Raw genomic sequence first — 27,354 nt, 5'->3', positions numbered from 1 at the left:
AAAAACCAATAAAATATATTTTTAAAAAATGTTGACTAATACAAAATTTTATGTGCTATATAATTGCCAGTTTGTAAGTTAATTTAATATGATATGACATACACAGTCATATGAAATATAAGACATGCATGTATACATATACAAATAGATATGTGCACATATAGAATATATGTGTGTGTGGATATATGATATATACATACAAAAAGGAATAAAACACACTATAATGCAAACAGTGATTCTGGTATGATTTGGGGTGATATTATTTATCAGTCTAACTTATATAGATTTCTACATTTTCCAAATTCTCTAAAAGAATACACAACTTTTATTTTAAAAGTTTAATGAAACACCCAAAATAATTCTTGATAACAGAGAAAATAAAGTAAAATGTTAAGTTATAAAGGACAGAAACCAAGAAAGTATTCTCATCAGCATTATATGGCACAGACAGCCAAGATAGCAAAAAAGTGTCAGATGGATTTGACAATTAGGTCTCTAGTAAGTGACCAGTTGAAGAAAAATGCCAAACTAATTATGTTGAGAAGTAAATGAGAGACAAGTAAGTGAAAACATCTAGTATAGACTACTTCTTCAAGAAGCTTGTCTGAAGAGGAGAGAGGGAATAGAGGAATCTGAGGTCAAAGGATAATTGTTTTCCTTTTTTAAAATGGAAGACTACAGTATATTTATAGTATAGAAAGCACAGTAGAGAGGAAAAGGTTGAAGATAATAGTATCAAAAGGTGTGAAGGAGACTGGCTGGATCAAGGAATTAAAGGTTGCCAATACAAAACAAATTCATTTTTATAAGAAATTACATTAGAAAAATACCTTGAAATATACATCCATGTACATTTTCAAAATTATTAAATTTAAGTTATAAATTTTATTTCAACATAAATTATTATAATATGGAGTCAGGTCTGTAAGTTATAATCTATAACTGTTAAATTAACGTGTACTCTCTTATCTTATTTATACCTGGTATGGCTCAATCATCTTTTTATAGGGTTTCCCATAGTATCTCAGTCTTGATTTATGCATGATTCTCACAAGCAAAGCAGGATAATTCCTTCTGTTAGTCCAGCTCATTTCAAGGTGAGCAAGAGAAATTATTTTGGTATCTAGAATACAAAAAAGAAAAAATCCTCCTTAATATCTCATGGTAATTTCAAAATTATATTTTAGTGGTTAAAATATCAGATATAAGTGAACAAAAAGAAAACAACCATAGCAAAATGGTACCATACAAAGAGAATGTAAAAAAAAAAAGTATCTTTGAAAAATTCTTAGACTGTATTTTATAATTGTCAAGAAAAATGTTTATTTATTTTTTAAATATATTTTTATTGATTTCAGAGAGGGAGGGAGAGGGAGAGGGAGAGAGAAAGAAACATCAATGATGAGAGAGAATCATTGATCAGCTGCCTCCTGCACACCCCCTACTGGGGATTGAGCCCACAACCCGGGCATGTACCCTTGACCTGAATTGAACCCTGAACCCTTCAGTCCACAGGCCAATGCTCTATCCACTAAGCCAAACCAGCTAGGGCTAAATATTAAACAAGCAGTTTTACTTTAGGAATCCATCCATTTAACAGAAATAATTAAACATAGTGAACACATATGTATATATCTTAATGCTGCTCAGCCTTGGATCTAAAATTGAAAAACAAAAACAAACCATCAACTTCCTAAAATTACAAATTGCCCATTTACATGGGAATCCTATATAATAAAGAGCTAATATGCTAATTAGACCAAACAGCCGAATGACCTTCCGGATGACCCTCTGGACATCCTTCTGGATGAAGCTGGAGCTGCCAGGGCCTGCCGAGGCTGCAAGGGGCTGAGAGGGCCAAGCCCCTTGCAAGAATTTCGTGCATCGGGCCTCTAGTGATTTATACTAGTAAATCATCATACATCCATACCACGGAAGAGTGTATGAACAGATGTCATTAAAAATGTTTAAGATAAGTGGAAATAGCAAATCATGTGACACCAAATAATTACTTTGTTCAAAGTCACACACCAAATGGCTGACAGTTTGGAGTTTTGAGAAGAAAGCTGAAGGCATAGAAGGAGGTAAAAGGGGCCTTTCATTCCACCCCAACATTTTATTAAAAATTCCAAACATACAGTAATCCTGAAAGAACACCAATATACCTACTTCTAGATTTTGTCATAAAAATTTTACTGTACATGGATCTTACATTTTTAATACAATATACTTTTTTAAACCTTTGGATTTTTAGCACATGGACATTGCCTTTTGTAATAAAAATGTGGTTTCAATAATGAACAGATATTACTTTCATAATCAGAAAAGTGAAATACAATTTTTATAAATTATTATTGCCCTAAATTCTTCTACAGTACCATTTTTCCATTTATAGATTAAATTCTAAAAATAAAAATGATCATCCCCTAGAGTAGTAATGCACCACTGAGATAAAAAGTCGTTCCATTAGTTCATCTATGAAACTACTATCTTGCCTTTAAAACTTAAGTTATTTAAATAATCATTGGCTACCCATTTCTATAACATCTTTTTTCCCCCTTACAACTGGATATCACTTTAATTGCATATTTTTGATGCAGCTGTCTTTTCACTTTCTAGTTTGTTGCTGTTACACATCATAGTAAGATTATCTGTGGTCTAGCATTATGAGCCCAATGTAAAACAATAACACAAAAACCAAAAACCAAAAAGCAAAAAAAAACCCAAACACCTGAAAAGCAGTAATGTAGAAATTATCATCTTTCTCCCTCTAGCACTTTTGCTTTTATTTTTTTCATTTTATTTCTTCCCCATTCCATACATGTACATGCCTATAATATAATCATTCCCTTTACTTCATTTTTTTTGAGATAAAACATATTTTAGAGCAGTTGCTGATGACCAACTGGCATTTTCAAGTTAACTTCCTATTTCTGACCCAGAAGAATTGAACTTCTCGGATCAGCATTACCCGTGGTCATTAAGAAATATAAGCATGAGAATTTCAAGTTTTCCCACAAAATCACACGTTCAAAAAGCTATTATTTACATAACTGCTACACTCAGACATAAAATGGCATTTCATTAATGTAAATTATTAAGGAATAAACCATAGAACATCCTTTTATGAATGAAGGTTAAAACACACAAAATCACAAATATTTACAACTTTTTATTTCTAATTCTAATCAATAGACACTCCAACCAACACAGTACTATTTCCACAACTGGAATGGGAATGACGTTAAGATCAATTCCACTGGTCAAACGTACAATGAACACTTAGGACTACTGATTGCAACACCACTATGTTTGACAGATAAATTTAAGATGTAATTTTTAAAAATTAATATTATTCAGACACTTTCTGAACAGCCACTTGTAAAATCGAAGCAAGACAAGGGCTGTGCAAATTTCATTAAGCGAGCGTCTCTCTGTCACTCAGGAAAAATTGTCTATCACTCCCAATAAACAATACCGAAACATTTCCGCTTCCTTTCCCATTAATGTAAGCACCCCAAAACTATTTTTACACCACATCCCGTCGTTCCCTCCCATTACTTACTGTTAAAATTGTATTCCTCAGGTTGCTTGTTGGTTAACCAGATATCTCCATATGGATCTTCGTTATTCCACAGGGCCAGGTAATGACTTTTCCCGCCCCTTAAAGGCCTCTCTGGTATCTCCTCGTGGGCACTATTTCTGAAGGGAGTTGCTGAAGAAATAGTGTCCAAGGTCTCCTCCCCACAGTGGATGTTATCAATGCACAGGATCCCCTGGCCTAACCTTTTCTCGTTGTAAAGACACGAGACTCTGAAAATTTTCATTTCTATGCCAACTTTAAGAATATTTTTATACACGAGAAAGTTCAGTCTGGGATCGAGGAAGCACTTCTCCTGGAACACCCCATCTGAGATCGTCACATCATAGCAGTAACGGGGCGGTTTGGGTACTATGTCTCCTGGCTCGTCTTCTAACAGGTACCTTTGGACGGCCAGCACAGCGACAGGCACCACCTCCGAGGGAGTGACCCACTGGAGAGGTGAGTCTGTTATTTGCTCAAGAACCTTTTGGATCCAGGACCTAGGCCCTAGGGCACCGGCCCTTCGGATCACTCCTCCCGGGACCCAAGCCCGATTTACCTCAGGATTCTGCAGGTCCGCCCCAGCATGTGAGGAGCCGGCCTGAGGCTGGTCTAACTCACCAGGCATGGTGAGGAAATTGCGTACCTCTTCACTCCCAAAACCTAATGTGCCCTGTCCAAAGCCGAGAGACTAAAAAGACGCGCGCGCGCGAGCGAGCAAGTGAAGAGCGCCACTTTGCCCCCTCAGACTGGCGAAAGCTCCGGCTCGGTCACTTTCTGCGCGCGCACACGTCGGCTCTTTAGCCCCGCCTCTTGGTAGAGCGCTCTCGACGTAGAGGTCCGCTCTCGACGTAGAGGTCCGGTTACTAGGCTTCGCACACGTGGTTATGTAGCGGGTCCTCCGACCTGTGGCGGGCCACATTACCAGCAGAGGACAAGCGGGGAGGGAGGGGGGGGGGTTGGAGGGGGGGAAGCATTGGTTGCCATGGTTGCCAAAGCTTAACAAGAAGGAGGGGGAGGAGCACTCAGTGACTCTTCAAGAAAGGATGGAGCCCAGATGCAATGTAAAAGAGAAGGTGGCTGGAAGCGGGGTGCAAGTAATCATATCTCAGTGTTTTTGGGGTTTTGGCCTTGGACCAGGAACAGAAAGTAAATTAGAGTTGGTTAATATACATAAATGTGATCACATGGGTTTACTGTATTATGATTGAAACCAGATAATATATTCACAGCCTTCAGGACAGTTCCTAAAACAAAAAGTCCATAATCGTTAGTTATGATTGTTATTTTCATTAGTATAATTGTAGAGTGCAGGGTGCGTGAATTAGTGATTAAGTGCAAATGAAGACAGAAAATTATAGAATTGGCTTGGTAAAGAGCTGCCAAGTGGGGAGGAGGGGCAGGAAGAGATTAACCAAAGAATTTATATGCCAGGACACCGATAATACTGCTGTGAAGGCTTGTGGGGGGAGGAGGTGAGAGTGGGGTGAAGGGGGTAAATAGGGGGAAAATGGGGACATCTGTAATACTTTTAACAATAAAGTTAAATTTTAAAAATGTATTTATGTTTTACACAATACCTGGCTTAACATACATCTAGGATATAGAATTTCAGAAACTATTTATAAACTACAAAGAATATACTGAATATGGAATGAATGTAAAGGGAGAAAGCTGGTAAGAATAGCCAGAATTGAAAATAAAACATGTTATATGTACTCAGATGTATTAGTACACAAAGAATGTAATAATTGCCTTAAGAATTTGTTTCAAAGATGGTTATAGGCTTCTTTTAATTATGTTAGTCTCCCTTTGCTCTCTATTTCATCATTATTTATTTACTACTAGAGGCCCATTGCACAAAATTTGTGCACAGGTAGGGTCCCTAGGCCTGGCCAGCTATCAGGGCTGATTGGGGCCTTCCAGCTGCCAGCCAGGGTCTCCCTTCCCTGGCTGCCAGCTGCCGGCGGGGGTCTTTCTTCTTCCTGTGCCACCCCCTGGTGGGCAGTGCATGTCATAGCAAGTGATAGAATTCCCTGTCTCCCAGTTGCACTCCCATGGGGACATTTTGTATATTAACCTTTTATATATATAGATTTATGAAGTCCCTACTATGAGGCAGGCACTATTCTAGGCCACTGGGGATAACAGTACTCATGCTCCTTTAGTCAAGCTTTTTTCTCATTGCTTGGGATGGGAGAATCTGCCATCATTAGTAATATTTAACTAATTCATTCATTCTACACATATTTCTTGAGTATCTGCTCTGGGCCAGGTTCAGTCTTGTTATGAAGACCACAACACATAAGGGGAAAGGGAGTGGATGTGGCATGAATTAATATTTTATATAGAATATGATTAGGGAAGGGCTCTAGATATTAAGAAATTGAACAGAACAGAGACCTACAGGATGTGAGTATATAGATATTTTAGGAAAGGATGCTTGAATCACAGGGAGCAGTAAAAGCAGATTTTATGAGACAGGAAAATACTTGATATTTTCAAGGAAATGAAAAAGTCAGTGGAGGGGTAAGGGGACAGTGGTAGGAGATGAAGTCAGAAAAGTAGCAAGGCTCTGTAGGCTTTCCTCTGATTTGAGAAGAGTGACATTTCAGCTTGAGTCCCACTTCTTTCATGAAGCCGCCCATACCAATTCATTCTAGAATGACCTTTTTTTTTTTGAATTTTTAAAAATTAAATTTATTGGGGTGACATTGGTTAATAAAATTATATAGGTTTCAAATGTACATTTCTATAACACATCACCTGTATAATGCATTGTGTGTTCACCACCCAAAGTCAAATCTCCTTCTGTCACCATATATATGAACCCTTTTACCTTTTATTACCTCATACCTCCTTCCCTCTGGTAACCACCATACTGTTGTCTGTGTCTATGAGTTTTTGTTTGTCTTTCCTGTTTGTTCATTTGTGGCTTTCAGTTTTCTATCCCACACTAGAGGGCCTGGTGTACGGATTCATGCACATTGAAAGTAAATTAATTAGAAGGTGGCTGGCGGGGTGGGACTGGGCAAGATGGCCAGCCATGTCCTGGAACCAACCTCCTACGGTCCCTCCCCAGCCAGCTGCACCTGGGGCGGAGCTGGGGCTTAAAGGGTGTCTGTGGAGTGAGCAGGGTCCCTCCAGCAGGTGGGGTCCCTTGGCCTGGCCTGTGGTGATTGGGCCGAAACCTGCAGTCCGACATCCCCCAAGGGGTCTTGGAGTGCAAGAGGGCACTCTGCAAAGATGCTGTCACTCGGCAGCTCCTGCATTGAGCGTCTGCCCCCTGGTGGTCAGTGTGTGTCATACCTACCAGCTGATTGGCTGGTCAGCTGGTCACTTAGCCTCCGTATTTACTAGAGGCCCGGTGCACAAAATTCATGCACTCGGTGGGGGGGTGTCCCTCAGCCTGGCCTGTACCCTCTCATAGTCTGGAAGCCCTCAGGGGATGTCTGACTGGCTTAGGCCCACTCCCTGGGGGCAGCAGGCCTAAGACATCAGTTGGACATCCTTAGCGCTGCCGCGGAGGTAGGCGAGGCTCCCACCACTGCTGTTGCACTTGCCAGCTATGAACCCAGCTTCTGGCTGAGCGGCACTCCCCCTGTGGGATCGAGCCAAAACCGGCTCTCCGACATCCCCTGAGAGGTCCTGGATTGCAAGAGGGTTCAGACCAGGCTGAGGGACCCCACCAGGGCACGATCAGGGCCGGGGAGATATGTGGGAGGTTGGCCAGCTGGGGAGGGACCACAGGAGGGCTCCAGGGTGTGTCCAGCCCATCTCACTCAGCTGGCCCATCTGGCTCCGCTGGCTGGACCCCAGCAGCAAGCTAACCTACTGGTTGGAGCATCTGCCCCCGGTGGTCGATGCATGTCATAGTGAGCAGTTAAAAGGCCTTAGCATATCATTAGCATATTACACTTTGATTGGTTGAACGGTTGGCCAGTCGACCAGACACTTAGCATATTAGGCTTTTATTATATAGGACTAGTGGCCTGGTGCACAAAATTCGTGCACGGGGGGTGGGGGGGGTCTCTCAGCCTGGCCTGCACCCTCTCCAATCTGGGATCCCTCTTGCAATCCAGAACCACTGGCTCCTAAGCGTTCACCTGCCTGCCTGCCTGATGCCCTTAACTTCTCTCCTGCCTGCCTGATGGCCCTAAATGCTCTCCCCTCCTGGCTTAAATCCCCTAACTGCCTATGTGTTCTCCCTTCCTCTCTGCACCTTCAGAGCCCGGCACAGGAGTGCTGAGAGCTCTCCACCAAGGCCCCACCGCCATCCTGATGCCCCCCTCCAGGCCCGGCGGTGCCGCAGGCCTGCATGCGCTTCTGCCGAGGGGAGGGCTGCTGTGGCCCGTCCTGATGCCCCCCTCCAGGTCAGGAGGTACAGCGGGCCTGCGTGCGCCTCCGCCAGGGGGGCTGCCCCCAGTGGCAGCCTTATGTCCTGGTGGCGCAAGTCTCTATCCCCATCCCCACCCAGCAGCTCCTGCCTGCACGTGCTTCCATTGGGAGCGGCCTCAGCCTCCGAGTCAGCGTGACGTTAGTGCTGGGCAGGCCTGTGTGCACCTGTGCTGCAGGCAGAAGTCCCTGCCCCCATCCCCGCCCACCAGCTCCTACCTGTTGACCAGTCATGACTGGGACACCGTTAGGACAAATTAGCATATTACCTCTTTATATATATAGATATGAGTGAAATCATATGGTTCTTGACTTTTTCTATCAGGCTTATTTCACTTAGCCTGATATTCTCAAGATCTGTACACTTGTTGCAAATGATAGTATTTTCTTTTCTTGTGGTTGAGTAGTATTCCATTATGTATATATTATTCACATCTTCTTTATCCAATCATCTATCAAAGGAGACTCTGGTTATTTCCATATCTTGGTCACTGTGAATAATATTGCAATGAACATAGGGTATAAACATCATTAAAGTAAATGTTTTCAAGTTATTTGGGTAGATACCCAAAAGGGAGGTACATATATCTTTATGGATAAATGTTTTCAATTTTTTCTATTCTTAACTTTTTAGGAACCTCCATACTGTTTTCCATAGTGGCTGCACCAGTTTACATTTCTACCAATAGAGTATGAGGGATCCTTTTTCTCCACAACCTCCCCAACCCTTGTTATTACTTGTCTTGTTGATAACAGCCATTTTAGCAGGTGTGAAGTGGTATCTCATTGTAGTTTTGATTTGCATTTTCCTAATAGCTAGTGAAGTTGATTATCTTTTCATATATCTGTTGGCCATTTGTATATCTTCGTGGGAGAAGTGTCTGTCTAGGTCCTCTGCCAATTTTTTAATTGGATTGTTTATTTGTTTGTTTGCTGTCATTGTTGATTTGTATAAGTTCTTCATATATTTTGGATATTAATCCCTTTTCGGAGGTGTTGCTTGCAAATATCTTTGTCCATTTGGTGGGTTGCCTTTTTGTTTTGTCAACAGTTTTCTTCTATGTTTTTTATTGCTTCCGGTCTTAATTTGGGTCTTTGATCTATTTTGACTTAATTTTTATGTAGGGTGATAAATATCAGTCTAGTTTCATTCTTTTACATGTGGCTTTCCAATTTTCCCAGCACCATTTATTGAAGAGGCTTTCTTTTTCTAATTATATATTTTTGGCCCTTTTGTTGAAAATTATTTGCCCATATGCAAGTGGGTATATTTCTGGGCTCTCAGTTCTGTTCCATTAGTCTGTGAGTCTGTGTTTCCTGCCAATACCATGCTGTTTTCATTATTGTTGCTTTGACGTATAATTTGAAGTACAATGACCTTTCTTTTATTTGTATCATCTTGTATATATCACACATTTAACTGTTAATAAAAGTGAAAGATGCAAATTGACCATACCTTCGCGACACCCACCAGCCAATTAAGAGTGAGTATGCAAATTAACCCAACAAAGATGGTGGGTTAATTTGCATATGCAGTTGCCAAGCGGCCAGGGGCAGGATGCTTGTATTGTTGCCATGGTGATGACGCAGGCGTTCCGCACCACCCCAGCCGCTCCGGGCCTCTGGGCAGAATGGGAAGGCAGAAAGGCAGCTCCGGCTGGAGCGAAGGTGGTGCTGGCTGCCAGGGGAAGGAAGGCCCATTCTTGCACGAATCTTCGTGCATCGGGCCTCTAGTCTTACAATATAAAAAAAAACTTCTAATGTATGTAGCTTGTCTTTCTAACTCAGGGTTTCTCAATCTGGACATTCTTGACATTTTGGGCCAGAAAATTATTTTTTGTGGGCATATCTTGTGTACTGGAGGATGTTTAGCAGTATTCCTGGCCTCTACCCACTAGATGCCTGTGGCACCACCCCCACTCCTCAGTTGTGACATCCCAAAATATTTCCAGACATTGACAAATGTCTCCTGGGGGGAAAATTGCCCTTATTTAGGAACCACTAATTTAGCTAGCTGTAAGCATTTTGAGAGCAGAAACTGATTTATTATTTATTAGAGGCCTGGTGCACAAATTCATGCACATTGAAAGGAAATTAATTAGAAGAAATATTTTAATATCACTATTTGCCCTTTCTCTATAATAGAAGTGTCAACCAAATTCATGATCAACAATGACAGATGGAAACACACGCGTGCAATTGGCACCAGTGAGAACTTTATATTTATATATATAAAAGCCTAAGTGACTGTTTGACCGGTTGACTGTTCGACTCGTCGACTGATCACTATGACGCACACTGACCATCAGGAGCTGCCCCCTGGTGTTCAGTGCACTCCCACAGCAGGAGCGCCACTCAGCTGACTGATGGGCATCAGACGCAAGGCTCACAGCTGGCTGTCACAGCCCAGAGACCATAGCAGAGCAGCAGCGAGCCTACTGAGCAGCAGTGGTGGCAGGTGCAGCGGGGCCAGATGAACAGGAGTGGCAGGCAGCATTGGACTGCCAGTTTCGGCCCAGAAAAGGAGACCAACATGGCCAAGATCACAGAGCATTAAGTGACATAGTATCAGAACTACTGATTACTAAGCTGAAGTTCTTTTCATGAGATGAAGTTGGACAGATCCTGGACTATCCCCCAAATATATAAATTGTTTTTATTTGAATAACCTTGTTCTGGTTATTTTTATTTTGATATTTTTAATTGCATATCCCTGTTTGATATTCTCATTTATTTAACTATCCTTTCATTGATTTTTGCTTGGGTAGGAAAATCATTCTCATTTTCTGGCCTTGGATATTGGGCATTTGAGGTACACTTGTAGGTTCATTGAATTCATAAGATTATGACAGTGTGGGTAGAAATGTGGGGGAGGAGGAAATGGAAGTGGCATGACTACTTGGTACTAAAAGGATCTGTAGAGTTCAGATGCTATCTGAAAGAGTATTTCAGTAAGCTCTCCAATATTACCATGGTAACAAAAGAGGGCCTGAGGGTGGCTGCCTGGCAACCAGAGAACTAAGACCTCTAGCTCAGTGCTGCCCTTTTCCAACATCCTTCTCTTTTTAAGGCTGCTCTTGATGATTTTATTAACTAAATTGCCTCAAAATACAAGGATGGATCTGAACAGTTTATAATACCCCCATCTCATTGGAATCAAGGATATTCACATATTACCTTACTTATCAGGTGCCAAATATGTTTTTTTTAAGTATTTTTATTGATTTCAGAGAGAAGGGGGGGGATAGAAACAGTAACTATGAGAGAGAGACTGAGTGTGGCCTATGAACCAGCAACATCTGGCATCACCTGGGAGCCCCAGCCCAGAACTAGCCAATCAAAATCAGCATTTTGACAAGACTCCTAGATGATATATTTTTCACATTAAAATTTGAAGAAACAGATTGGAAGATGGTGACCGGCAGGAAGGTAGAGAGGGAGAGAGTTATGCCATTGTGATCTGAGAAGATGCTTGATATGATTTCAATCCTCTTGAATTTGGAGAGACTTTGCCTGTGTACCAGTATGTGGTCTATCTTTGAAAATGTCCCATGTGCGCTTGAGAAGAATGTATATTCTGTAGTTTTGGGGTGGAATGTTCTAATAATGTTGATCAATTAAGTCCATCTGATCTAGTGAGTCTTTTAGGATTGATGTTTCTTTGTTAATTTTTTGTCTAGAGCAGCCGTGGGCAAACTACGGCCCGCGGGCCGGATCCGGCCCGTTCGGCTGTTCTTTCCGGCCCGCGGAGCCAAAAGAGTGGAGGGTTCTCTTGCTCTCCCCACCGCTCCTTCACCAGCAGCAGTGTTAACATGGCAACGTCGGGAAACACGGCCGCAGCTCCTTCTTTTGAGTGGGCGGATTTATATCACACTGGGAATGCGTAGACACGTTATCATGGTGATGTAGGGAGACACGCCCCTGGAGAGCACAATATCAGAGCATTAGCTAAAAAGGAGACCAACAACACTGTTCCCACTGAAGTTGATGTTTTAAAGACCAAAAACCTTTCAACACAGTCTACATTGCCATCTACATCTACATCCTGGGCATAATTTGGAAGTTGCACTAAAGAAAATGTTTAATTTACTGTTTACACATTTTTTTCTTTTCTATTTGTTTTAGTTTTAAATTATTTTATTATATTTAAGTTTAATTTGAAAGGCTTTTGTACCTTTCCTTTGTTAGGCAATTTTATTTTGTCTTTGCCATCTTCAATATAAGGTATGTTATTGTGCTATGATTCCTCCATTTTTTGAAGTTTCAAATTATAATAATTAGTGTTTACATTCTTCTTGTTAAAATGTTTGAAATGAATAAAACTATTGAAATAAAATTAAAAAAAGATGGTACCCTTTTATGTAATGATGTTTACTTTGAATTTATATTAGTTCACACAAACACTACATCCATGCTTTTGTTCCGGCCCTCCGGTCCAGTTTAAGAACCCATTGTGGCCCTCGAGTCAAAAAGTTTGCCCACCCCTGGTCTAGAGGAGTTATCCAGTGATGTTAATGGGGTATTAAAGTATCCTACTATGATTGTGTTGCTGTCAATCTTTCCCCTGATATCTTCCAGAAGTTTTTTTAAAAATGTATTTGGGTGCTCCTGCATTGGCTGCATAAATTTTTACCAGAGTTATATCCTCTTGTTGTATCAATCCTTTTAGAATTACGAAGTGGTCTTTTTTGTCTCTTGTTATGGTCTTCACTTTGAGGTCTATTTTGTCAGATATAAGTATTGCTACCTCAGCTTTTTTTCCATTTCCATTTGCCTATTAGATGTTTTTCATCCCTTCACTTTCAGTCTGTGTGAGTCCCTTGTTCTGAGGTGGGTCTCCTGTAGACAGCATATATATGGGTCATGTTTTCTTATCCATCCAGTCACTCGATTTCTTTTGATTGAAGCAGTTAATCCATTTACATTTAATGTTATTATCGTTGTAGCCATTTCTTTACTTTATGCCTGTGTTCCATCCTCCCTTTCTATTTCTTCTTTTTACAGCATTCCCTTTAGCATTTCTTGCATTGCTGGTTTAGGTAGTGATAAATTCCCTTGGTTTTTTTTTGTCTGTGAAGCTCCTGATTTCCCCTTCAATTTTGATTGACTATCTTGCTGGAGAGAGTATTCTTGGACTCAGTCCTTTGCTTTGCATCACTTTGTATACTTCCTTCCATTCTCTTCTAGCTTGATGTGTTTCTGTTTAGAAATCATTTGATAATCTGATGGGGGATACATTGTAGGTAACTCTCTGTCTCTCTCTTGCAGCCTTTAAGAGTCTCTCTTTGTTGTTAACATTTGCCATTGTAATTATGATGTGTATAGTGTGGGTCTTTTGGGATTCATCTTGCTTGGTACTCTCTGTACTTCTGTAACTTTTTTCTTATCCATATCAGGGAAGTTTTCTGTCATTATTTCTTCAAATAGATTTTCTAATCCTTGCTGCTCTTCTTCTCCTTCTGGCAGCCCTATTATACGTATGTTACTTCGTTTCATGTTGTCCCAAAGCTCCCTTAGGCTCTCCTCCTGGTTTTTAATTTTTCCTACAGTTGCTGTTCAGATTGGGCTTGTTTCTCTACCTTATCTTCTAACTCACTATTTCGGTCCTCTGCTTCTTCTAGTCTAGTGTTGAAACCTTCCATGGTATTTTTGATTGTAGCTATATCACTTTTGATTTATTCCTGATTTTTGCATAGGTTGTTGATTTTCTTGTCCATCCGGTGTATGAACTGTACAATTATTACTCTGAATTCTTTTTCTGTCATGTTGCATGCCTCTATTTCACTTATTTCCTTTATTGGCAATTCTTCTTTTCCTTTCCTCTGTTTCATTGTTTCCCCATTCTAACCATCACCAGATGGTTCAAACACCGAGTTGTGGGGGCCTGGACCATATGTAGTGGGAGCTTCGCGGCACCCGAGTGTTACTGAAGAGCTCCAACACAAGATGTGTGGCTGCCGTGGGTTGGTGGGAGCCACGCTCACCCAGGATCAGAGTTACCGGTGCTCAGTGCAGCCTCATGCATGCACCTCGTATCAGGAATCCTGCCTGCGCTTCGCTGATAAAGAGACTCCGCTGGCGTGTGCCAAAAATCAGAGTTCCATAGCACATGCTGGGAGTTAGAGTCTCCTTGTGCCCACACCAATAATTGAGTATTGGAGTCTGTTGCTTGGTGCTGCATTGTGCTGAGAATCAGGGTCCCTGTGTAGGCATGCACTGAGAATTGGGGTCACTGGCTCTTAGTGTGTGTGCACTGGGAATCAGGGATCCCAGATGCACATGATGAGAAACAGAGTGAAGTCACTGGTGCTCAGTACTGCCTCTCATGCAGAGAAACAGGGTCCCTGGTCTGCTTGGGGGACCTGGTTGCACAGCCACCCTGTGTCAGCATGAGGTTCGCTCCTGTGCTGTGAAAAACCAACTTCCGTGTGCACTTGCCCAGAATCAAAGTCAGGTGGCATTGCTGCCCTGTGTGGGCGTGTGGTTTGGTCACAAGAATGTGCTCTGCGGGAAGCAGATTCCCAATATCTGCACTCCCAGGCTCAAATTTGGGCAGCAGAGCCAGAGCCGCCCTGTGTGGGCGTGGGGTCTGGTCTCTGCGGGAAGCAGATTCCCAAGGTTTGTGTGCCCAGGCTCAAATTTGGGCCGTGGATTCAGAGCTGCCCTGTGTGGGCATGGGGTCTGGTCTCTGTGGGAAATGGATTCCCAGTGTCTGCGCACCCAGGCTCAATTTCAGGCAGCAGAGCTGGAGCCACCCTGTGTGGGCAGGAGGCCTTCTTTCGCAGTTCTTATGGTGCTGCAGTGAGCCTGTGGGGAGGGGAAGGGGCTCTGTGACTCACAGAAATCTGCGGCCGGGATGTCTGGATTCTTGGTGTCCATGGATCTACAGCTGTGTTCCCAGGTCTTTGTCCCCAGTGGCTGTAGGGTCCAGGTTTGTGTCTGAGACCAGATTGGGTGGTGGTGAGGTTAGGATCCTAGTCTCAAGCAGTTATGTTTTTCAAGATGGCATGGTCTCTGTGCCTGCACTGGCACCCCCTAGAGTGTCTTTGGTGGCAGCGGGGTTTTGTCGTCTAAGACTGCCCGTCTTGGCAGCCCCTTGGAAGACCTGTAGGATCTAACTGTCCCTAGCTCACACACACACACACCACACACATCCACACACTCCTCTATCACTCCCTTACTCTCTCACACATTCTCCCTCCCTAACTTCTTGCTGGTCGCCATCTTTTTCTCTTTTCTAGAATTTTTTCTTTGTCATTAATTTTTGACAGTTTTAATACAAAGTGCCTTGTAGATGTCCTCTTTGGATTGAGGTAGCTAGGTGTTCTGTTTGTTTCTTGGATTTGAGGATCTAGTTATTTCTTTAGGTTTTGGAAGTTGTCATCCACTATTTGTTTGAATAGACTCTGCATTTCCTGCTCCCTCTCATCCTCTTTTGGAATGCTTATAATTCTAATATTGCTTTTGCTGATGGATTCAGAAAGTTCTCATAGAGCTCTTTTATGTTTCTTTATGCTCAGGTTTCTCTTTCCCTCTATGTCATTTCTACATTCTTATCTTTGCATAGAGGTCTGGTGCACAAAATTCATGCACAGAGGGGGGTGTTCCCTCAGCCCAGCCTGCACCCACTCCAATCAGGGACCCCTCGGGGGATGTCTGATCACCAGTTTAGGCCCGATCTCACAGGGATCGGGCCTAAACCGCCATTCAGACATGCCTCTCACAATCTGGGACTGCTGGCTCCTAACCACTCACCTGCCTGCCTGCCTGATTGTCCTTAACCCCTCTGCCTGCCTGCCTGATCGCCCCTAACCTCTCTGCCTGCCTGCCTGATCACCCCTAACTGCCTCTGCCTACCTGCCTGATCACCCCTAACTGCCCTCCCCTGCTGGCCTGATCGAGCCCCCAACTGCCTCTGCCTGCCTGATCACCCCTAACTGCCCTCTCTTGCTGGCCTGATCCCGCCCCCAACTGCCCTCCCCTGCCAGCCTGATCTCACCCCCAATGGCCCTCCCCTGATGGCCTGATCTCGCCCTTAACTGCTCTCCCCTGCTGGCCTGATCGCCCCCTAACTGCCTCTGCCTTCCTGATCACCCCTAACTTCCCTCCCCTGCCGGGCTGATCTCGCCCCCAACTGCCTTCCTCTGCTGGCCAATTTGGTTCTAATTGGTCGGTCAATTTCTATGCCCGTCAGCCTCAAAAACTCCTCCTAGGCAGCCATTGGCTCCTCACAGTTGATCCAGATTTGGTTCTGATTGGTCAGTTTCTATGCCAGTCAGCGTCAAAAGCTCCACCTCCTAGGCAGCCATTGGCTCCTCAGAGTTGACCCAATTTGGTTCTGATTGGTCAGTTTCTATGCCAGTCAGCGTCAAAAGGTCCGCCTCCTAGGCAGCCATTGGCTCCTTACATTCACCCAGATTTGGTTCTGATTGGTCAGTTTCTATGCCAATCAACGTCTCTGGGCCTATCAATGGGGCCTGATCAGAAAGGAGGGGCTGATCAGCAGCAGCGGTGGAGGCCTGGAGAGAAATAGAGGCAAGGCTGTTTGCCTGGCTGGGAGAGAAAGAGAGGAAAGTTCTGATCAATGGCTGCCACAGAGGCTACGGATCAGACCCTGCCTCTCTCTCTGCAGGCCTCTCTCTGGTTCGGATTCACAGCCCCCTAGGCAGTCAGTGCTGGTTAGGGCCACTGGCAGCTGCCCCAGTCAGTGCTGGGTCGCCATGGCAACACAACACTGACTTCTGGTCTGGTGGAGCCTTCTTTTGTAATTGTCGTTATGACCCTGGCTCTTTATTATATAGATATCACTAATTTTTTCCTCCTGGTTGGCTTTGTTTTCTATACTCGTAGTTTACTCTTAATCTCCTTGATTGCATGGTTCATTTCTAGGATTTCTTTTTTTTTTTTTTTAAGTTTCAGTCTCTTTGGTAAAGTACTAATTTTGTTCATTGATTTTTTTTTTTCTGAGTGCACTGAATTGCCTGCCATTATTTTCTCTCGCACCTCGTTGAGTATTTTCAGAACTGCAATCCAATCTTGAGATCTCTGTCATTTATATCACATATTTCTATGTGTTCCAGCTTGCTTTCTGGGGCTTTTCAGTTTCTTTCTGATCACCCTGTTACTGTGGTTATCCATAGTATTTGATGTTCTTCTTTGTCTGGCATTCATATCTGCCTATATTAATGGTCTTCTATATCTCCTTTCTCTGAATAGATCTTTCTACTGTTTTCCAGTAGATGGCACTGAATCACAAGATTTTGTACCTCTGTGATTTCCCAGACTTGACCATCAAAGCTTCCATAAGACAGTGCAACTGCACTGCTTGGGGGTAGCGTTTGTTTTGCCCTCACTGTAATGGTGACCACTGACCTCCATGGGCTCCCCCACCAAGCACCTCATCTGGGGATCAGTCACAGAGGGAAACAGCAGTTCTACTGCAATAGGTCTTGTTTTACAGATAGTATGCCCCTTAATTCAACACAAAGGGCAACGGGATGAGTTTTGGGAATCCAAGTGGCAATGGGGCTCTGTGGTTCCATTTCTTTGTCTGAAATACCACTCAACAGTGGAGAACCAGATGGCCAAATCCCATGCTCAGTCAGGCATCCACTGACTCAGTCACTGTTCATTCCATTCACTATGCTGTACTGCCCCCTATAGCTCTCTGTTCCTCCTAGCCAAAATGATCTGTTTTTGTTCATTGTTATTGATTTCAGAAAGCAATGGAGAGGGAGAGTTAGAAACATCAATGATGAGAGAGAATCATTGATCAGCTGCCTCCTGCACTGGGGATCAATCCCACAACCTGGGTATGTGCCCTGCCCAGGAATCAAACTACGATCTTCTGGTTCATAGTTCAATGCTCCACCACTGAGCCACGCCAGCCAGGCAAATTTCAATGTTTTCTGTTGCTCTCTGGTCCCTCAAAAGAAGGGAACATGATGTTTACATAAATTACTGGTTTCAACCTGGAATGCAATGTAGAAAATTTCTAATCCCATTCTTTCATAAAGACAACAAAAATGAATCATAATGTCAAATTGGGGTCTCAGGTTGGTTTTATCCTTGAATGTGTTCCTTATCATTTTTACCTCAGTTTTATCATTTGTCAAGTTAGGTAAATTATATGCTAGCAACCTCACAAGGATGTTCTGAGAATCAAATGGCATAATAGGCCTGGAACCATTATTCAGAGTTTCATATTACACATATATAAGTTATATCAGTAATATCTTTGTCCCATTCTTGCGTAGTTAGAGAGAGAAACTACTGATTAGTCCAGCCTTGGGCAAACTACGGCCCGCGGGCCGGATCCGGCTGTTCTATCCGGTTCTCTTGCTCTCCCCTCCCCTCCTTTACTTTGAATTTATATTAGTTCACACAAACACTCCATCCATGCTTTTGTTCCGGCCCTCCAGTCCAGTTTAAGAACCCATTGTGGCCCTCGAGTCAAAAAGTTTGCCCACCCCTGGATTAGTCTCTTGGGTCTTTGTCCTGGACATTCTAATTTGGTTTAGGAGAAATCAAAATTTCCCACATGCATGGGGTTTAATCATGAATTCCTTGGCTGGTTGTGTTAAAATTTATGAGTTTGGCTTTCATTTTAAGTAATTGGGGAAAATAAGTATCTCAAGAAGATGTATGCATTTCCATGTTCATTGCAGCATTATTCATAATAGTAAAGAAATGCCAGTTATAAACATAGTTTCAGGTATGTAAAAAGTACAGCATAGGGTATATAGTCAATGATCTATATATATAAAAGGCTAAGCGACTGGCTGACCAGCCAACTGGCTGGTAGGTATGATTCATACTAACCACCAGAGGGCAGATGCTCAACGCGGGAGCTGACAAAAGACAGCAACTTTGCAGAGTGCCCTCTTGCACTCTGGGACCCCTCGAGGGATGTTGTACTGCCGCTTTGGGCCCAATCCCCACAAGCCAGGCTGAGGGACCCCACCTGCCAGAGGGACCCTGTATACTCTGCAGATGCCCTCCGAGCTCTAGTGCTACACCAGGTGTGGCCAACCAGGGAGGGACTGCAGGAGGTTGGCTCCAGGGCATGTCCAGCCCATATCACCCAGTCCTGCCCTGCGAGCCACCTTCTAATTAATATCCTTTCAATGTGCATGAATCCGTGCACTGGGCCACTAGTATTTTAATAACTATGTATGGTGTCAGATGGGATGATTACTTATTGGGATGATCACTTTGTAAGGTATGTAAATGTCTAAGCTCTATGTTGTACACCTGAAACTAGTATAATATTGTATGTCAAATGTAATTGGAAACCAAAAAATATTGAAACAATCTAGGTGTCCATCAACATGGACAAATTCAGAGGGCATTATGCTAAATAAAATAAGCCAGGAAAAAACACCAAATACTGCATGTTTCACTCACATGTGAAATCTAAAGATATTAAATTAAATAAAGGTAGAATGGTGGTTTCCAGGTACTGGGAAGTGGGGGAATAGTGAGATGTTGATTAAAGATTACAAAATTTGAGTTTTAAGATGAATAATTTCTAGGGATCTAATGACAGAATGACTACAGTTACTAATACTCAATTGTATGCTTGAAGTTTGCTGAGAGCAAATCATAAAGGTTTTCACCACAAAACAAAAATAGTAACTATGTGAGGTGATGGATACATTTATTAACTTGATTGTGGAGACCTTTACACAATATTATCCTATATCAAATCATTATCTTTCTTCTATGCTTTAAATATATACAATTTTATTTGCTAATTATACCCCAGTAAAGCAGGAAACAATAACAAAACATTGCCAGGGGCTGAGAAAGAGGTGCCTCAGCCCCAGGAAATAAGGAGGAAAAAACCTGGCTGGGGGAGCAGGCTCCTATGAAGTTAATCTATAATTAAAGTATCTTTGTTTACATGTGTAGCTGAAAGAATCAGGAGGGATGATAGGGATTGGAGTTTTCTGAAGAAAGGATAGAGGACTTAAGGTGGACTTCAAATGACCCCTGACTGAGTAGGACAGTTTCCACATTTCCCCTTCAAATGCTCTTGTCTTCTTAGAGCAGGGGTGGGCAAACTTTTTGACTCGAGGGCCACAATGGGTTCTTAAACTAAACCGGAGGGCCAGAACAAAAGCATAGATGGAGTGTTTGTGTGAACTAATATAAATTCAAAGTAAACATCATTACATAAAAGGGTACGGTCTTTTTTTATTTTATTTCAATAGTTTTATTCATTTCAAACATTTTAACAAGAAGAATGTAAACACTAATTATCATAATTTGAAACTTCAAAAAATGGAGGAATCATAGCACAATAACATACCTTATATTGTAGATTGCAAAGACAAAATAAAATTGCCTAACGAAGGAAAGGTACAAAAGCCTTTCAAATTAAACTTAAATATAATAAAATAATTTAAAACTAAAACAAATAGAAAAGAACAAAATGTGTAAACAGTAAATGTGGTTAGTGGCCATGGTAGCGTTACTGATACCGCATCCGTATCAGCAAAAAAATGCAGCCGCAGCATGGCTGGTGTGACATGTCCTCTGTGTGTCTTTTTCCCTGCTGCGCGAGTCCACAGTGGGAAAAAAACCTGCAGTGGATACAAGCCCTAAAAGCTGAAAGTCTTTGTTGTTTTATTAACAAGTCATTGTGATGTACAGAATGTGGGAACAGGAAAAAATTGTGTTTGAGTAGAGCTCTTAATCTTACCTCAGAAAGGCTCTGATACTGTGCTCTCCAGGGGTGTGTCTCCCTACATCACCACGATAACGTGTCTACGCATTCCCAGGGTGATGTCGGGAGACGCGTCCGCGGGCATTACAAGGAGCCTCTGGAAGATTGAGAGGTTGTTCCTTCTACTGAATGGGTGGATATAAATCCGCCCACTCAGAAGGAGCTGCGGCCGTGTTTCCCGACGTTGCCATGTTAACACTGCTGCTGGTGAAGGAGCGGAGGGGAGAGCAAGAGAACCCTCCACTCTTTCAGCTCCGCGGGCCGGATAGAACAGCCAAACGGGCCGGATCCGGCCTGCGGGCTGTAGTTTGCCCACGGCTGTCTTAGAGCATCCTTGACAATTTTTCTCTAGAAGAAGTGTTTTTATAAATAATTTTTAAAAAATAATTTTCATTTTTGATAGTATTACAGATGTTTCTCTGTCCCCCCTTAACTCCCCCTTCTAGTCCCTACACCCACAAAGGTCGTCACCAATGATTTATCATGTCCATGGGCTATGCATATCCTAATATATAAAAACCCAGGGTCCGTAACGTCCAAAATGTCCGAAGCCCTCACTGACCAGAAGTCAGTCCTGCAGTCAGTGCTGGGTTGCCATGGCAACCTAGCACTGACTGCCACTGCTGCAGACATGGTGACCCAGCACTGACTGCTGAGGGGGCTGTGGATCAGGTCCGGAGAGAGGCCCAGGGAGGGAGAGGCAGGGTCTGATCCGCAGCCTCCATGGCAGCTGTTGAGCAGCAGTTGCTTCTCTCTTTCTCTCTGGGCTTTGCCAGCAGCTGCACTTTTCTTTTTCTCCGGGCCTCCATGGGGACTGCTGATCAGCCCCACCTCTCTGATCAGGCCCAGAGATAGGCCTGGAGACGCTGACTGGCATAAAAACCAACCAATCAGAACCAAATCTGGGTGAACTGTGAGGAGCCAATGGCTGCCTAGGAGGCAGAGCTTTTGATGCTGACTGGCATAGAAACCGACCAATCAGAACCTAAACTGGGTGAACTGTGAAGGCAGAACCTAAGGTGGGGGCTAAGGAGAGATTTTAAGGGCAACAGCTGTTTGGTGTAAGGTAAGAAAATGGTTTAATTTTTTAATGACCAGTTTGACAGGTGCATATGGCTGGCTATCAGTCCAGATATAGTGATTATGTATTTTTGTCTGCCCAGATCATCTCCTTCTGCTGAAAAAGCCCCCCCCCTTTAAGCAATCATATCCTATATAATCTATCTATACTAATAAAAGGTTAATATGCTAATTAGAACCGGCCAACCGGCCATCTTCCTGATGTCCGACTTCTTTCTGGACAAAGCCATGATGGCAGGGGCCGAGGCAGAGAGGGCAGTTAGGGGCAAGATCAGGCCTGCAGGGGAGGGCAGTTGGGGGCGAGATCAGGCTGGCAGGGGAGGGCAGTTAGGGGCAATCAGGCTGGCAGGGGAGAGCTGTTGGGGGCAACTAGGGTGGCAAGGGAGGGAAATTGGGGGCAAGATCAGGCCAGCAGGGGAGGGCAGTTGAGGGCAACCAGGCCAGCAGGGGAGGGCCATTGGGGGCGAGATCAGGCCAGCAGGGGAGGGCAGTTGAGGGCAACCAGGCCAGCAGGGGAGGGCAGTTGGGGGTGAGATCAGGCCAGCAGGGGAGGGCCATTGGGGGAGAGATCAGGCCAGCAGGGGAGAGCAGTTGGGGCCAACCAGGCTGGCAGAGGAGGGCAGATGGGGGCAAGATCAGGCCAGCAGTGGTGGGCTTTTAAGGGCAATCAGGCAGGAAGGCAGAGAGGTTAGGGGCAATCAGGCAGGCAGGCAGAGGGGTTAGGGGCAATCGGGCAGGCAGGCAGAGGCAGTTAAGGGCAATCAGGTAGGCAGGCAGGTGAGTAGTTAGGAGCCAACGGTCCCTGATTGGAGAGGGTGCAGGCTGGGCTGAGGGAACCCCCCCTCTGTGCATGAATTTCATGCACTGGGCCACTAGTAAGTATATAAGTTCTTTGGTTTATCTCTTCTCATCCCCTCTACCCCACATCAAGGTATATCAGTCTGCATTTTGTTGGTCAATTCATTTTGTTCATTAGATTCCACAAATAAGTGGGATCATGTGATATCTGTCTTTCTCAGATTGGCTTATTTCACTTAGCATAATATTCTCTAGGTCCATTCATGCTGTTCCAAAAGGATAAGAGATCCCTCTTTTTTACAGCTGCATAGTATATTCCACTGTGTAAATGTCCCACAGCTTTTTTATCCATTCATCTACTAATGAGCACTTGGGCTGTTTCCAAATCTTAGCTATTGTAAATAATGCTGCTGTGAACACAGGGGTGCATATATTCTTTCTGACAGGTGTTTCAGGGTTTTTAGGATATATTCCCAGGAATGGAATCACTGAGTCAAATGGAAGTTCCTTTTTAATTTTTTGAGGAAACTCCATACTATTTTCATAGTGGCTGCAACAATCTTGATTTCCACCAGTGGACTAGTGTTCCCTTTTCCCCACATCCTTGCCAGCACTTGTTTGGAGAATTTTTGATGATAGCTATTCTGAAATGTGTGAGTTGATATCTCATTGTAGTTTTAATTTGCATTTCTCTGATGATTAGTGACTTTGAGCGCTTTTTCATATGTGTCTTGGCCATTTGCATGCCCTCTTTGGAGCAATGTCTCTTCAGGTCTTCTGCCCATTTTTAAATTGCATTGCTTGTCTTCCTTTTGTTAAGTTGTGTGTTTTCTTATATATTTTGGATATTAACTCCTTATCAGATATATCATTGGCAAATATGTACTCCCATACAGTGGGCTCCCTTTTCATTTTGCTCTGCAGAAGCTTTTTATTTTGATGTAGTCCCATTTATTTATTTCTCCTTTATTTCCTTTGCCCTAGGAGACGTATTGGCAAAAATTCTGCTACGTGAGATGTCTGAGATTTTACTGCCTTTGTTTTTTTTCTAAGAATTTTATGGTTTCATGCCTTACATTTAAGTCTTTTATCCATTTTGAGTTTATTCTTGTGTAAGGTGTAAGTTGGTGGTCTAGTTTCATCTTTTTGCATTTGTCTGTCCAGTTTTCCCAACATCATTTGTTGAAGAGGCTGTCTTTACTGCATTGTAGGTTCTTGCCTCCTTTGTCAAATATTAATTGATGGTAATTGTGTGGGTCAATTTCTGAGGTTTCTGTTCTGATCCATTGGTTTGTATGCCTATTCTTGTGCCAGTACAGGCTGTTTTGGATATAATGGCCTTGTAGTATAATTTGATATCCAGTATTGTGATCCCTCCAACTTTGTTCTTCTTTCTAAAGACCACTGCAGCTATTCAGGGTCTTTTATGGTTCCATATAAGTTTCTGGAGTATTTGTTCTAGTTCTATGAAGTATGCCTTTGGTATTTTAATAGGGATTGCATTGAATCTATAGATTGCTTTGGGTAGTATAGATTTTAATGGTGCTAATTCTTCCAATCCATGAACATGGTATGTTTCCATTTGTATCTTCCTCTATTTCTTTTTTCAATGTCTTATAGTTTTCTAAGTACAGGTCTTTTACCTCTTTAGTTAAATTTATTCCTAGGTGTCTTATATTTTGTTGTTGTTGCAGTGGTAAATGGGAATGGTTTATTTGTTTCTCTTCCTGAAAGTTCATTATTGGTGTATAAAAATGCCATAGATTTCTGGATGTTGATTTTGTATACTGCTCCCTTACTGAATTCATTTATTAAGTCTGGTAGTTTCTTGATGGAGTCTTATGGTTTTCTATGTATAATATCATGTCATCTGTGAATAATGAGAATTTTACTTTCTCCTTTCCAATTTGGATGCCTTTTATTTCTTCTTGTCTGATTGCTGTGGCTAAGACTTCCAGTACTGTGTTGAATAGGGGTGGTGAAAGTGGGCATCCTTGTCTTATTCCTGTTCATAAGGGAAACTCTTTTAGTTTTTGCCCATTGAATATTATGTTGGCTGTAGGTTTTTCATATAGGCTTTTATTATGTTTAGTTATGCTCCCTTTATTCCCACTTTTCTGAGAGTTTTTTTTTTTTAATCAAAAAGGATTTTTCAAATACTTTTTCTGCATCTATTGATATGATCATGTGATTTTTGTCTTTCAATTTGTTTATGTGATGTATCATATTTATTTATTTGAGAATATTGTACCAGCCTTGCATCCCTGGAATAAATCCACTTGGTCATGGTGCCTGATTTTCTTAATATATTGTTGGATCCAATTTGCTGATATTCTGTTCAGGATTTTAGCATCTCTGTTCATCAGGAATATTGACCAGTAATTTTCTTTCTTTGTCGTATCTTTAACTGGTTTTAAATTAAGATAATGCTGGTTTTATAAAATGTGCTTGGTAGTGTTCCTTCCTCTTGAATTTTTTGGAATAGTTTGAGGAAGATAGCTGTTAGCTCTTCTTTGAATGCTTGGTAAAATTCTCCTGTAAATCCATCTGGTCCAGGTTTTTTGTTTGCTAGGAGTTTTCTTTATTAGTGCTTTAATTTCTTCAGTTGTATTGGCCTACTCAGATTTTCTGGTTCTTCCTGATTGAGTTTTGGAAGATTGTATGTTTCTAAGAATTTGTCTGTTTCACCCAGGTTATCCATTTTGTTGGTATATAGTGTTTGCTTAAAATCCATTGTATTTCTGTGGTGTCCATTTTTACTAGTAGAGTGCCTTTTCATTTCTGATTTTATTTATTTGGGTTCTCTCTCTTTGTTTATTGATTATCCTGGCTAGGGGTTAATCAATCTTATATTTTTAGAGAACCAGCTCTGGGATTCATTGATCTTTTGTAATGTATTTTTAAATTTTATTCTCTATGTCATTTATTTCTGCTCTGATCTTTATTATTTCCTTTCTTCTACTTCCTCTGGCTTTTCTTGCTCTTCTCTTTCAAATTCATTTAGTTGTAGGGTTAGATTGTTTATTAGTCCCTTTTCTTGTTTCTTGAGATAGGCCTGTAGTGCTATGATCTTCCCTCTCAGGACTACTTTCACCATGTTCCATAGGTTTTAGGTGGTTGTGTGTCATTTTCATTTGTTTCCAGTAAGTTTTTAATTTCTTGCTTGATCTCATTGGTAACCCATTCATTGTTTAATAACATGCTATTATGTATTTGAGTGTTCTGGAGGTTTTTTTTTTTTTTTACTCTAATTGATTTCTAACTTCATGCCATTGTGATCTGAGAAGATGCTTGGTATTATATCTATCTTGTTGAATTAGTATAGACTTGTTTTGTGTCCCAACATGTGGTCTATCTTTGAGAATGTTCCATGTGCACTTGAGAAGAATGTATATTCTGTTGCTTTGGGGTGAAATGTTCTATAAATATATCAGTTAGATCCATCTGATCTAGTGTGTTATTTAAGGTCTCTGTTTCTTTGTTGATATTTTGTCTGGAAGATCTATCCAGTGGTGTCAATGTGGTGTTAAAATCCCCTACTATGACTGTATTGCTGTTAATATCTCCCTTAAAGTCCATCAAGAATTCTTTTATGAACTTGGGTGCTCCTATGTTGGGTGCATATATGTTTCCAAGGGTTATATTTTCTTGTTGAATCATTCCTCTTAGTATTATGCAGTGGCCTTCTTTGTCTCTTGTTACAGCCTTTGTTTTTTTTTTTCTTTTTAAAAATTTTATTATTTTTAATATATATATATATGTATGTATATATATATATATATATATATATATATATATATATATAATTTTATTGTTTAAGGTATTACAAATAGTAATACATATGTCTCTTTTTCCCCCCACTAACCTCCCCCCAGCCTCCCCTACCCCCCAGCACTTGCCTTCATCCCTCTGCCCCCAGTCTTGAGTCTGTTGGTTGTGCTTATATGAATGCATACAAGTCATTCAGTTGATCTCTTACCCACCCAACCCTCCCCTACCTTCCTGATATAGTTTGACAGTCTGTTCGATGCTTCTTTGCCTTTGTTTTGAAGTGTATTTTGTCCAATATGAGTATTGCTACCACAGCTTTTTTTCCCCTTTCCATTTGCATGGTTTATATTTTTCCACCCCTTCACTCTCTGTCTGTGTATATGATGTATTCTGAGGTGGGTCTCTTGTAGACAGCATATATATGGGTCATGTTTTCCTATCCATTCAGTCACCCTTTGTCTTTTGATTGGGGCATTTAACCCATTTACATTTAAGGTTATTATTGATAGTTATTTTTTATTCCATTTTTATTTTTTTTATGCCTATGATCCATTGTCTCTTCTTTTCATCATCTTCTTAAATCAGTCCCATTAGCATTTCTTGCATTGCTGGTTTCGTGGTAATGTGCTCCTTTAACCTTTTTTTTTTTTTTTTTGGTCTGGAAAGCTTTTTATTTCACCTTCAATTTTAAATGATAGCCTCGCTGGATACAGTAGTCTTGGATTTAGTCCCTTGCTTTTCATTACTTAGAATACTTCATGCCACTCCTTTCTGGCCTGAAGTGTTTCTATTGAGAAGTTAGTTGACATTCTAATGGGAACTCCTTTGTAGGTAATTTTCTCTCTCTTTCTTCCTGCCTTTAAGATTCTTTCTTTGTCTTTAACATTTGCCATTTTAATTATGATGTGTCCAGGTGTGGGTTTCATTGGGTTCATCTTGATGAGATTCCTGTTCCTCTGTTCCTTGTGTGACATTTTCCTTTATCAGGTTGGAGGAG

The 27,354-nt window shown here is 41.9% G+C and overlaps 1 protein-coding gene across 1 annotated transcript in view; it reads right to left on the bottom strand.

The window, feature by feature from the left end:
* The window catches only part of RADX (RPA1 related single stranded DNA binding protein, X-linked), a 78,632-nt gene extending 74,286 nt beyond the window's left edge, over window positions 1-4,346 (bottom strand). The window contains exons 1-2 of the mRNA XM_080652374.1: window positions 3,566-4,346; window positions 981-1,123 (exon numbers count right to left, since the gene is read on the bottom strand). Coding sequence (XP_080508500.1) covers window positions 981-1,123; window positions 3,566-4,211 — 789 coding nt within the window. The 5' untranslated portion in view covers window positions 4,212-4,346. The remainder of the gene's footprint in view (window positions 1-980; window positions 1,124-3,565) is intronic.
* Between the last annotated feature and the right edge of the window lie 23,008 nt (window positions 4,347-27,354).

The sequence above is a fragment of the Plecotus auritus genome (genome assembly GCF_963455305.1).
Source record: "Plecotus auritus genome assembly, chromosome: X".
Lineage (NCBI taxonomy): Eukaryota > Metazoa > Chordata > Mammalia > Chiroptera > Vespertilionidae > Plecotus > Plecotus auritus.
The sequence above is the reverse complement of the archived record's forward strand: the minus strand, read 5'-3'. Positions and strand labels throughout refer to the sequence as shown.